A 13107-nucleotide genomic window follows, 5' to 3' on the forward strand; every position below is an offset into this window, starting at 1 on the left:
ATAATGCATGATGGGAACAAGTACGCGATCTAGTGGCGGCACATGTGGACACATCGCCTGATACGATGATTCTGCTGCTCCTTGATCATGATGGCCTGCCAGAAATAAGCCGATGAGCCATACCTAGAAGGCCCACCAAGATATGCAGTGAAGAGTGAAGACACGGATCCTGCGCCGCGACGAGCTTCTCTCGGCCACTCCCAAGTCCCAACCCGCGAGGCACGGATCCTGCGCTGCGACGAGCTCATCCCGGCCGAGCCCATCCCATCGGACGAGGCCATCACCGAACGCCTTCGTCGCGCTTCTTTGGCCATCATCACCAGGGTCAGGCCTTGAGCTCCGTCGTGTACCCTGGTCTTGGCTCGCTTGCCCCCTTCCCCCTGCTGCTCGCCGTGGTGGGTGCGGCCACCGGAGAGCGCGAGTATGGCGGCCGGGCACGAAGAGAAGGGGAACATATAGATGCCTCAAGTACGAAGAGTTAGCCAGCCGTGCCCCCGTTTTTCCTTGGATGAGATGTTCATCTGAGCAACTCAATCTATTAATTGATTGTGGCGATTACTTGATCATGGCTATCCCGTGATTGTGGGTTTTCCACGATTAATTCGCTCTACTTACTTCCTTATCTAGCAGGACGGTTTTATTACGCTTGGCGTTGATTTTGGAAAGTAATCCGTGTTTAGGAGATTTTGAGGAGGGTGGATCAGACGAATGGTTGGATGACAAGCGGGAGATGTTTAGTAAGATTGGACGGTCAAGGTGTGTTGAATGTTTAACGTCAAATTTAATGACGTATGAACTACAATATAATAGTAAAGACCGCTGCACTAAAACCAGTTAGCTTCAGGCTGAGGCAGGTGCTGTGCCCTACCTTGATTTCAGACACAAAATAGGCATTTCCCTCCAGTTCAATTTTGGCTATTTTCTGCTAGTTCTCGAAAAAAAGGATACTGGGCCGATGAAGACCTCTTCTCAGCCGAGCTGGGCCTTCGTGGCCCGCGTGCGGGGGAGCCTGAGGATGGCACGAGGGGGCCGTCGCTCGCTCGCTCGACCATGCCCTCCACGCCCAGCCGCCAGCCTCCCGTCTCTGCTCGGTACGGTTGATCGCCTCCTCCCTCGGTTCAGCAGCAGGCTAGGCCGGCAACGGCGGCAAGCAAGGGTGCCAGGCTGCCATCAACAACAATCAAGCTAGGGTTCTTCCCGGCGGCGGCTGGCCGGCTACGGTTCTTCGCCGGACCTCAATTTCTTTAAACCCTTGGCCACTGCGCCGACGGCAACAGGGGAGGCACACCCCCGACGATCGCTGCTCGTTACACCCCAAACTTTGGGCCTCCGTAACACTTCCATCTGCTACTGAGGGGAGCGGCTCCGGTTCCCCAGGATGTCGTTCCGAGGCCGTGGCGGGAGAGGAGGAGGCAGAGGCGGCCGCGGCGGGAGAGGCTACGGAGCCCCCACTTATTTCCCAGTGAAGCACAGCCCCCACGAGGACTTCCCGGTACACCCAGTCTCCTCCGACTCTCTACACACCTCCCCATTTTCTGTATCCACCACCTCGCCTCGCTTGCTCGCGGTTTGGGAGTCTTGGGACTAGCGAGATTACTGGAATTCGGATTCACCCGGGCTTCCACTCTCGTATCGTGCAGGAGATCGCCCTGCCGCCGGTGATCAAGTGCGGCGAGCTGATCAACAAAGTGGAGAAGGAGATTAAGCTGACCAACAAGGAGGCGGCTCTGATAGAGTCCACCAAGAATTTCGAGGAGTTCATGAGGAATTCTTGCTACCACCTAGAGCTGGATGCCCCCAAGAAAAGTATAGTGAATGACCAACATTTGTGTTGTATATGTGACACATATTCTACTTATTCTATACGGCCAAGAATTAGCAATCGTGTATCTGCCAACTAATCTGATATTACACCATTTGCATTTGTTTATATCTTCATGGCCTATAAATAATGAGTCCGTCGTCATCTTTCCTTCTGAAAATATATACTCTGTTTTTTGCCTCCTTTCTTGTACAGGTAGCTGCTTCCTACTTTGTTTTGTTAATTCATGTCTGATTACTTTTTTATTTTTATTTTCTCTCAGAAAATGATGGCAAGGAGATCAAAAGATTTTCGGACAGGAAGCCCAAAACATACAGCAAACGTGAACCTCTGAAATCATACCTCAAACTGACTCCTAGAAACTTTCCTGCGGAACTGCTGGATGGTAGTCTTGAATCTTCGATAAAGCATTGCGCAATTTTTTTTTTCAGTTTGCTACATGGCTGGAGTACAATAGACCCTTGACTTTATGTTCCATTCAGGTTTTAAACAACTGCAACCAAGCAACAAAAAACGTCGGTGGGATAATGTTTCAGGTTTGCTTGATTTCACAAATCATAACATGATTTCTTTGTTACTTTTGTCATGGACTTCTGTTTGTGCTTTTGAGATGTGACATATTCAGGGGTTTGTTTTAAGGAAATTGCTTTGTTAGCACCATTTTTTTTGGCATGTCTGTTGGTAGGCAAAAATTCATTAGCCTTACATGCATTGATCTTTTCCATGGATCTTCTCTGCCCATTTCACAGTTGGGCAGGCGTTTGAAGCATTTGAGAAGCTTGAGGAGAAGCATAGCAAGGCAAGCCATCACTATCTTTTAATTTTCCTTTCAGATCGCTGGAATCAATTTGGAAAACATTTTCGCTGTAGACATATCATTACTAATAATTTAGGGTCTTAGGCTCTGTTTCACATTTTGGAAGCAGTGAGGTTATGCGCTACCATGTTGATAGAGATTCGGTACTTGTAGGATGGGGAAAACAAGGCCGAAAAGGATGGTGAAGAGGAGGATGTCGAGGACGAGGAGGAAGTAGAAGAGGAAGAAAGTTCAGATGACGATTATAACCAGGTGGGTATACCTGAACTTGAAACTTTATACATTGAAGTTCTCTTTGATGTAGGAAAAAGGGTGCTAGATGGTGTATGGTTTTGGAGCAATTACGTTATGTAATGTAGTATGTGTGCTCCATCACATCAAGAAATATGAAATGGATAGACCAGCTATATATCATTTCCATGTCTTCCGTATTGTCTTGTCTAGCACTTTGTTGGACGAAAATGCAGCCTAGCCTGCTTTTCATTTAATTAGAAGAGAGTACAAGATGTACAAACAGGTTGAAAGAGAGAAAACTAGGGAAAAAAAAGCTCCTAGTAGCTATGGGACCTTGTCTAGCACTCGAACCTTGACTCCTATGGTCTCACTCTGTAGGGTATCGAATTTGATGACGACGACGATGACTGGAACCAAGAGGAGGAAGCCTGTAAGTTTCCCTTTGATGTTCTATTCATATGACTGCTACCTTGTTTTTCTTCCAAATCAGTGTTGTATACATTTGCAAAGCTTGCTGAAAAGAAGAGCCCTTTTTTGTGACAGATGAAGATTGCTATGACTAATGACCGCTGGCCTCGGAAGGGGTTAACGGTGTCGCTGGTGTTCCTGGATCAGATCTTCCACATAGCGCATTAAATTAAGACTATATATATAGTACTCCCTCGGATCCATAATTAGTGTCGGGGATTTTGTACTTATTTTGGATTCGGAGGGAGTTGCCTAGATTAAAATAGCCAGATCAGTGGGTTTTGATTATTTGTTCTTCAGTGAATTCCATTTTTTACCCTCTAGTTATATATTTGTGACACATATTACCCAATTTAGTAGAACGTTTAGCAAAATATAACATTTAGGAGACCTTGAACACAATTTAACCTCAGTTTCGCAGTTTGCTTGTTATTGTTAGATGGGACATGCATGATAGGTTGATGTGACGGGACAAAATATGCAAATATCGGGGGGCGTCTTGGAGGATTATGTCCAGAATTCTTTTATACGTATGTTCTATTTCTCGCCACTGTTTTGATATTTTTGGATCCCGGGCATAACCTGACACCTTACCCAATGAACATATATCAGAAAATCAGGGGGTCCAAAACTTATAAAATGGGCAATCTACGTGATTTTTCATTCAATAGGGTAATTAGTGTCACAAATGCCAAAATAGAGAGTAAAAAGTGGAATTCACTCTTTGTTCTTTTTTGCTTTCTGGTTCTTTGTTCAGTTGGGTTGAAGGATATATACATGGTCAATTGCGTGCTAGTACAGACTCGTGACGCATCCAGTGCACATACAAGAATGCATGATTTTGCCTCCCAGGATCAATTCCGGTGTGTGGCTGGCGCACATAGGTGGTCGTGGAAGACGATGATGAGGGGAACATGCCGGAGGTTTCAGGTCGTCCTGCACATCAATCAGCATATGCATTCCTGTCCTGGCTTCAATCCCGCTGAGGTTGAGCCGTGGAGATGGAGAAGCTCGAGCGATCGAAAAGAAGAGGTTGATGATTAAAAAAAGCCTACCTAGCTAGCGAGGTCCCTGCCTAAGCTGCCAGCGACCTCTGGTACCGCGAAATTTATAGTCGACGGTGATGCGTGCCTGATGATGGCCTCTGGGAAAGAAGAACGTGACATCCCAACGCACACAAGTGTCGTGTGTAGCTGAGTGTCATAGATCCATTCGATTTGCATACATATTTTCCGGCAGCCTCAAGTATGAACAGGGGTTGCAGTCCAGGCATTCTGGAAATCTTGGGCGCCGCATAGGGTCAAATTCTTCATTTGGTTGGCTTGCCTGGATATGTGATGGACGGGTGAGAGGCTGGCGGGGCTTACCGCATGCGCCTAGATGCTCGCTCTGTGACCAATCCGAAGAGACTATGAAGCACCTCCTCACAGGTTGCTCGTTCTCCAGTAAGGTCTGGTTTGAGGTCCTATCGTGGATAAGATTCACATCAGGGCCCCCTACGGCTGAGGGTGACTTCGCTGGTGGTCGCTGGTGGTGCGGACCGTCCCTCGCCAGCTGCGCAAGGGCACTTCGTCGGTGATCATGCTTACCGCATGGTGGATATGGAAACATCGGAACGCGGCAGTCTTCGACAATGCGCGGCCTTCGGTGACAACCCTATTCAACGACATAGCTGTCGAGGCGCGGCAATGGGCGGACGCGGGCGCCCGGGGCGTGCGCCTTTTGCTCCCCTAGATTAGTTTTTCTGTTTCTTGGGTCGAGTTGTACGGCGTGGTGTTCGTCTGTCCTCGGACTTACATATAACCTTCTTTTTCTATCAATGCATCGAAACGCAAGGCTTTTGCGTTTTCGCGAAAGCAAGTTCATTTTTCCTTTCCTTGTCCCCTATCATGCACGCGCAGCCGCGACCTCAACCCTAGCCGCCTCTAGTTCATCCTCCACCGTAGATCGGTTCCACCTCCTCGGTCAGCTTCGCCGGCGTCACGAGGAGTGGGGGATCTATGCATGAAGTTTTCGATAAAAATAGTGTTTTATTAGATTATATCAGGATTTTGGTAGCCGCCTTCTTGTTGGTTTCCCCTCAATGGAGATGGCATCGTTTGCAATAAGTGATCTTCGATCTTTCATTCGGCGACGAGATCTTCTCCCGGCATCAATGGTAGTGTTAAAAGATTACAATTTTTTAGGTATGGATCTTCAGATCTTGCTTCGCTAGATCGATTTTGGATCTTTTCTCATGGTTGCCGCGAGGAGAATTATCCTAGCAGTTTTTGTCCCGGCTGCTACGTCTCGACAATGGTGATTCGTACTCTAGGCTCTCTATCGATGTCGACAAGGCTAGTCGGTTGTTATTTTCTGACATGCTAGTGTTGGTACTCTTGCCAATGTTGAATGACTGCTTTAATGGCTACGTGTGTGCATGTAGCCTTGGCATTACGACTCAAATTAAAATTATAGGAGAACCTTCGTCGATATTTACAGGTCTATGGTCGTTATCTATCTTTGGCTGCCCCTTCAGAAGAGTACAAAATTGTGTTGTGGAAGAAAAAAAAAATTCAAGACCTCGAAGATTTGTTGGTATCTTTTAGACTTTATTATTCTGTAATCGTTGGAGTATATCTTTACCATACTATTTGTTATTATATGAATATATGTGGTATTGATTGTTAAAAAAAAAATCAGTTTTTTTCTTTTAGCTGAGTTAAGTTTTCCTGGAGGGCCCTAGTTTTTTTTAGGTTACCTGGAAGGCCCTAGTTGCGAGTAAAGTTGAGGGAATCTGGTCGGAGGCTTGGGCATATGGGCTTTTTACCTTTTACGGGTTCGGGGTGGCATGAAGATTCAGGATGGGCTTGGTGGGTTTTGGGCCAAGTTGAGCAGAGTATAACAAAGTGACAACACAGTGTCTTCCTGTAGCGAGAAAAAGAAAATGGTGAAAACACAGAGAGAGAGGACATAGATGAAAGCGGAAAAAATGCACCTGCCGGGAATCGAACCCGGGTCTGTACCGTGGCAGGGTACTATTCTACCACTAGACCACTGGTGCTGTTGCGTTAATTCCATCCATTTACCCTAGACAAATGGTTATCTAACAAGGACACCGACCAGAGATACATAACATAACGGAGAGGAGAGCAACATATATACAAACGCTGCCATTAGAACGAACCCTAACTCCCAGGATCACACAGGCCCAGATGCACCCTGGATGCAAAGCGGAAAGCACACGGCTACCTTGATGTCACAGCCGAACCAGAAAGAGGAGTTCCTCGTAAGTATGGGGCAGTTTAGCCGATCGTCGTGTTCGCTAGCTCTTGCTGTTCGGGCAATCGTCACTTGACGGCTTGACGCATGTCCCGATCCCTCCAAGCTCCAATGGAAGCCTGAAACGCACGAGGAGTTTCAGTTTCAGAGGTTGGTACACGTACGCAGCTACGCGCGCTTGCTGAAAGCTACCCATACCTCGCTAGCTAGGTGTGTCGTCGTCGTCGTCGTGGATATGTAATTGCTTGCTAGCGATGCCCGTCCTTGCATTTAACTATCGCATCGCACCACAAGTGTGATTCCGGATAAATTGCCACTCAGCGCGTGGAAGCTGCTCCATATTTACAGTTTAACACATGGAAGCTACTCATTTTAGAGACAGAAAGATATCTGTTTTGGTCCATGAAACCAGCACAAGTGGACTCTTTCTCCCGACAACGATTATCAGCCCTCTTGCAAGTGCCTCCCTTCTCGGCCATCAACCCTTGAAAGTTTCGCTCAATGAAGGTGCGGAAGCATCCCGCTTGAGATCGATCTTGGCGGCCTTGTAACTCCTTTGCCAAGATGGAAGAGCACCATTGCGTGGGCCTTCCTCTTCGAGATCAATGATCACCGATTAGCCACCACCACCATTCTTAAGACTATTTATTTTGTATCCTAGTCTCCAAGTGGAGACTCTCCACTTGAGGCACTCCTTGAGCTCGCTCCAAAAAAGGACCAAGTTGTAGGACTCTATGAATGACCTTGAAGTCATCCAATGCAAGCGGCACCTACACATATACAAAGCGTTAGAGGTGTTCGGTCATGCGAACCAATGTAGATATCCATATTGAAAATGTACGTGGCCTTACCGTGTCGGGGACTCCGAGGCCGCTCACTGGGCATGCAACCACATGATGGGTCGCACTGCAAAACTTGTTAATCTCATGTTGGATGAACCCCCATCTCTTTTGGATTTAAATTTGATCGCGGTTGCTATGAATTTTGAAGGAAGCAAGTTGCCTACGCTCATGAAAATCTTGGGTAACCTTCCTCCTATATGATTTTCTTTTTTGCTCGGCACCACAAATTGGATCTTGACTAATTGCTTCCCAAGACCCACATTGGCACTTGTTCTCCTTGCATGAGTATCCTATGGTCCGTTTGTTTTTGTTTTTTACCTTCGTCGTCGTCGTGGTCGGCGTGGGCATATGCCCCATCCATGGCTGCATCGCCCTTGTTGTCGGCTTCGTCATCCACGACAGTATCTTTCTCCATTGTGTTGTCATATTACCCAAACAATGGCTCCATGTCGATGTTGTAACCCTCACCTTTGGTTTCTTGCTCGGTCCCAAGGCCCTCATCCGGGATGATGCGTACGAGTAAATAGATGATCGCGGCCATGCCTGGTCTGCCGGTGTCGGGAGTGGCATTCTCTAAAACTGCTTTGGGGGGAGGGGGCACATGCATGTTCATTGGCAGGGGTCACCCATGGGTTCTTGTTATGCGGCAGACCCAAATCCTCTTGCACTAGCGTACGGTTGAGGGAAAGGACATGTGGCACGAGGCCGCCCTGGAAGAGCTAGACCTCTCTGGTGAGAATGATTACGACCCACCGAGAAGGTAGGATGGTGCCTTGATGTGCTAGATGGGGCACGACGTGCCCGACGGTACAGTGGGCGGTTGTCGTACCAAAGGCAGCCTTGCGACTTGGGAGGTGGCCGGGCTCGTTGAAGAGGCGCCAACGACGGCCTAGACGTGACCGAGCGCCTCGCCGTTGATCATCATGACGGCATGAGCGGCGGCTGGTGAGGTGAAGAACTGGGCGCTGGCATTGGCCTAAATAGCCAAGACCATCTTAGTGTTTTCCTTGATTTTTTGCATTGGCTTCTGTCTTGGCCGTCTTCACTTTCGCGATGCCACGCAAGGAACCGCGAGCGCCCGCTCCCCCAACGTGATTTCTTTCTTCTGGGTCTTGGCCTTGATCTTGCGGTCAGCGGCGGCGGGGGTGGGGGTGGGGGGGAGGGGGTCGAGGCAGGAGCGAGGTCTATGGCGGCGGCCTCCATAGTAGGCTAGGGCGCTGACAAAATTTTATTACGAGTGGCAGGAGAGGAGGTGACCTGTGTGCACTAGTGGAGAGTCTTGCATGTAGAAGAGAGGAACACGCGCATACACGGTTGATGTCTGCACCGATGCATTTTTAACCCAAATTCATGCTTGTAATAGATTGTTGTGAATAGCTCGGTCCGTTTATGTCGAGCTTTTGGGCTGGGGTTTGTGTATCGTGTTGTCCACACGACCCAAAACCGATGGTAGTGATCCATTTACTTCTGGCCGCTGGAATGGCCTAATCGTGTGAACGATCCAACTCCACGAGTCCCTATTGCTGTTGGACGGCGACGCGCGAATTAACCATCCAAAGACAAAGGGTGGAAAAGAAAGGAAAAGGAAAGGAAAGGAGAGATCCTCCTCATCTTGTCGTCCATCCTTTCCCGAGGGTCAACTCAACAACGACCTCCAACCAATCCACTGTACAACTTCCATCGCGCTGCGAGAGACGTCGCTAGTCGATCAGCAGGAGATGGGAAAGCTCCGCGCCAACTTGACTCGGAGTCACCGGCCTCAAGAAAGAAGGTTTTGGGATGAGACAGAAACCTCACAAAAAGGCCAAACATATACTTTGCTTCTTCGTCTCCATCTTGTTTTGCTGGACAGTTGGAGCATATACTATGCTTAACTTAGCCGTGATTCTAGATTAGTCGGCGAGACGCCAAGTTGTTTATACGCATGATGCGCTAACGCGTGCGTGGAGGAGTACGACGTGCACCGAGGCTTATTCATTTGCTCGCAACCGCGTTGTGGCATGTGGGCGAATAAACAAACGGGACACAAAGGCATAATTAAGTGCCATTGCCTGCATGATGCGCTGGAGCATTGAAGGTTTCCCGTCAAGGGAAGGCATGCTTGATTTGTTTTATTTTTTCAAGATAAAAGAGATTCTGCTATAGCTTGCTTATATGTGGTGCGTCATTGCAAGTCTCTTGTTTAGTTTATGAACAGGAGAAAGAAGGTGCTGGCCGAAAATGACTGAGGGAGGAAATGTGCGCTGATTTTTTTTCTTCCCGAAATGGAGCTTGCACCGGCCTCCGCATCAACGAATGCATGCGGCTTTTTTATGAACTTGTTAGAGTTAAGGTCTTACAAATGACTACATCGTCCTAGGCAATCCTCGACAAACTTGTTGATGATAGATGCTGTCTCTTATCGTCCTAGGTATTGGCGGCGAGCTTTGCTAGTAGTTGAGAGATCCTAGGGACGATGACGGGACAGGTTAGCAACGGTCCGAGCCAGGGCGGAGCCAGGGATATAATTGAGAGGGGGCAATTTGTTGCATCAGGGTTGTAATTAGCTTTGTAAGTGGGGGCATCAATGGTGAAAAATTAACATATTAGCTTGTTAGTGAAAACTGAGTGGGGGCATTGGCCCCCACAGGCTTGTACCTGCATCCGCCCATTTGATTCGAGGATTAGCGGATCACCCGAGTTGCCAACGAAGCATTGTGACATATATTTGGATGGGGGAAATTTTCCATGGATTATTAGCAATTTTGCTTATGTGTTACAAGTTGATTGGTTAAACCATGTGTTTGAAGTTGTTTATGTTGTATAGATATATGCTACTTAGGGAACATACAATGGGGTGATGTTAACCTTTTCTTAGTGATGCCGCGACAGATTTTTCTTAGTTGGAGAAGAGAGAATAAAGAGAGAGTAAGTTGTCTTCTCTTAGCTAAGGGATCATCTCTTAGGAAATAAGGGAAGACTATTTTCTCCATTATACCACATATGTCTTCCCTTAACAACAAAATTTCAACCAAAATTTAATTATTAATATTAATTGCTAGAGCTGGCTATAAGAGATAATGCATTGTATGATTTATATTATTGTCTTCTCTAGCGGATGTGGCGGAATAAGGAAATACATGCATTACGTACCATTGTACATGCCCTTATGTGGTAGAAGTTGATCAATGATTATTTCTTACAATTGATAATACTATTTCTGTATAATCGGAATTATTTTGGTGACACTGATAAAGAGAACGCTAGGTTACCGATTTTTTTGCCATGGTATCAGCTTCTGCTAATAACATATAGACAAAGACGCCTCCTTTGTTCCAAATTTATTTTTCGCAGATTCAATGAACCAAGGTTTTAGACAACATTTTGCCTAAATCTACGATAAATAAATTGGGTCGAAAGACTATAACCCGTCTTGCTTGTGTACTTCTTGGTGTAGCGGGCGATCTCGTTCTTGCACTTTCACTTGCATTTCTATGTAAGTTCCCTAATCATTTCACTTGCATTAATTCATTTGTACCTAACTTTTTTGTGTTTATATATTTTTTACATATTTATGTGCAGTTTCTTTGATGGTCGGGAATTGCACTTCATTTGAGGAAGTATACAACGATGCCTCACATGTAAGAAAGTCAATGAATGAATCTCAAGGGACAAATACGCAACCAAGAAGACCATGAAATATGAATTATCTAATTTATATATCTGTTCGATAGCTAGCAATGATTCTATATCCAAATGCATGTATATACGGTGGATGAACTATGCAATCAAATATAATTGATATCATACTATTACGTGTTGCTGATGCATCTGAGCAAATATGCTTGTATCATGGTTCTGCAGGTCAAAGCGTATGCTATATAAGCAATCAACATACTATCAGTTTAAATAAAAAGCGTGTGTGAAAAGAAGAGAACACATAGGACTGAAAATAAACTCTTTTTGAGATCAGAACCAACGCAGACAGTAGGCTACAGAATAGGGTTTGTGATGTCTATCACTATCGCAAATGATTTCCTACTACAAAACGTGTGCGCTCACAAACCCCATCTTACACAGTTAAATGTAGAGGAGCATCGCACATCCTAAGATAGTGACTAAAAGGTTCATCGTGTGTGACAGGCTTTCAATCGTGTGTGAAGGCACGTTCCGTACTAACGCAGGTTCCGTACTCACAACCTCGTTTTGTCTAAGTGACTCAAATTTCTCATTTGGTATGTTGATAGGGATAGGATCGACATTGTCTCAAGCAATTTACTTGAAGTCATTTTCTTGATATAGATGCTACTTTTTATATCACATGAGGCGAGAAAATCCTAATGAAGAAGTGATTTAAAATAGATTGGTGATGTAAATTTTCTAAGCAACCTTAAATTTAGTTCTGGTGATGCAAACGTAAATTACCTGAGAAGTAATGTTAGGAAAAAATAACAAATTTTGACCGTGCCTAAGAAGCATCTCCAACATGAGTCTAAAACAACCATGCGCTAAAAGAAATTTATACTGCATGTTATTTTTCGTGCACGTGGTAGGCTACTTTATCGGGCGTTGTATATTTTTGTGCGCAAATAGCATTGCTTCACTAGACACGCCAAAATGCAGCGCGCGATAGGTTTGGTGCTTGGTCAACATAGAGTAATATCTCAAACAGTGAACAATTTGAAACACAGACTAATAAATTAATGACTTGTTTAACATAACATATTTCAAATCTACGGCATAGTTCAAAAGCAAAACATAGTTTAAAACAACCAAATTCATGACAAACAAAATGCATACAAACAAATGAGAGATCAACATTCTATCTTATTTTCAAAAAAAAAACAACGGCATTCTATCTTTATCAGCTTCACCATTAGCATTCCTAGACGCACAGAGATTACAAAATGAGAAACATAAAACAAAGAATGCACCAGCCGGGAATCGAACCCGGGTCTGTACCGTGGCAGGGTACTATTCTACCACTAGACCACTGGTGCTATTATGCTAACTTAATCTAGTTTAGCTAAATACCCTGATGATGACGGGAGAAGGACAGAAACCAGAGGCAACGGAGAGGAAAGCAACAGAACGCTGCCACACGAGAACAAACCAGCAGAATGATTGGTCCCTGACTCCCCGGACCACACGAGCTGTGCGCCCTGGATGCACAAAGCAAAACGGAAGCATCACAACACGGCTGCCTTGATGTCACGGCCGAACCGGAAAGAGCCCGAGATGGCGAGCTCCCCCACCAGGCAGTTTTGAGACGACCAAGACGAACCGTAATCAGCTTGGCTTTGCTGTTTGGGCAAACGTCGCCTCACGCATGTACTACACCACATGGTTCATACTTCATAGCACCCGGTCCCTCCAATGGATATGGAAGTCCGAAACGCACGAGGAGTCACACACATAAGTTTTGTTTCGTTTCAGTTTCAGAGGTTGGCCACGTACGCTTGCTGAAAGCTACCCAAACCTCACTGCCGTAGCTAGGTGTGTCGTGGATCCGTGGTTGCTCGCGATCGCCGTCCTGCTGTCGCGCCACAAGTGTAACACCGGATAAATTGCCAGTAAGCTATAAATGTAAGATATTTTAGGTAGCTAATTTAACTTATTTAAACGTCATATATTAACAAACGGAGGAAATACTAATGTGCACATTCACCGTGTGATTGCTTTCC

At 46.0% G+C, this 13107-nt stretch overlaps 1 protein-coding gene and 2 non-coding genes across 3 annotated transcripts; 1 reads left to right on the forward strand and 2 right to left on the reverse strand.

Annotated features, from left to right (window-relative positions):
- Positions 1 to 1378: 1378 nt before the first annotated feature.
- LOC124697074 (DNA-directed RNA polymerase III subunit RPC7-like) lies at positions 1379 to 3413 on the forward strand. Its single transcript, XM_047229711.1, has 8 exons — positions 1379 to 1492; positions 1641 to 1806; positions 2085 to 2207; positions 2305 to 2358; positions 2572 to 2621; positions 2793 to 2891; positions 3252 to 3303; positions 3364 to 3413. Exons 1-8 carry the CDS (start codon positions 1379 to 1381, stop codon positions 3411 to 3413), a joined length of 708 nt encoding a protein of 235 aa, XP_047085667.1.
- A 2900-nt stretch (positions 3414 to 6313) lies between these two features.
- Positions 6314 to 6384, reverse strand: TRNAG-GCC. Its single transcript has one exon. It is a non-coding gene; the product is annotated as a tRNA-Gly (tRNA).
- A 5968-nt stretch (positions 6385 to 12352) lies between these two features.
- On the reverse strand, positions 12353 to 12423 carry TRNAG-GCC. Its single transcript has one exon. It is a non-coding gene; the product is annotated as a tRNA-Gly (tRNA).
- Between the last annotated feature and the right edge of the window lie 684 nt (positions 12424 to 13107).

This window comes from Lolium rigidum, chromosome 3 (genome assembly GCF_022539505.1).
Source record: "Lolium rigidum isolate FL_2022 chromosome 3, APGP_CSIRO_Lrig_0.1, whole genome shotgun sequence".
NCBI classification, from domain to species: Eukaryota; Viridiplantae; Streptophyta; class Magnoliopsida; order Poales; family Poaceae; genus Lolium; species Lolium rigidum.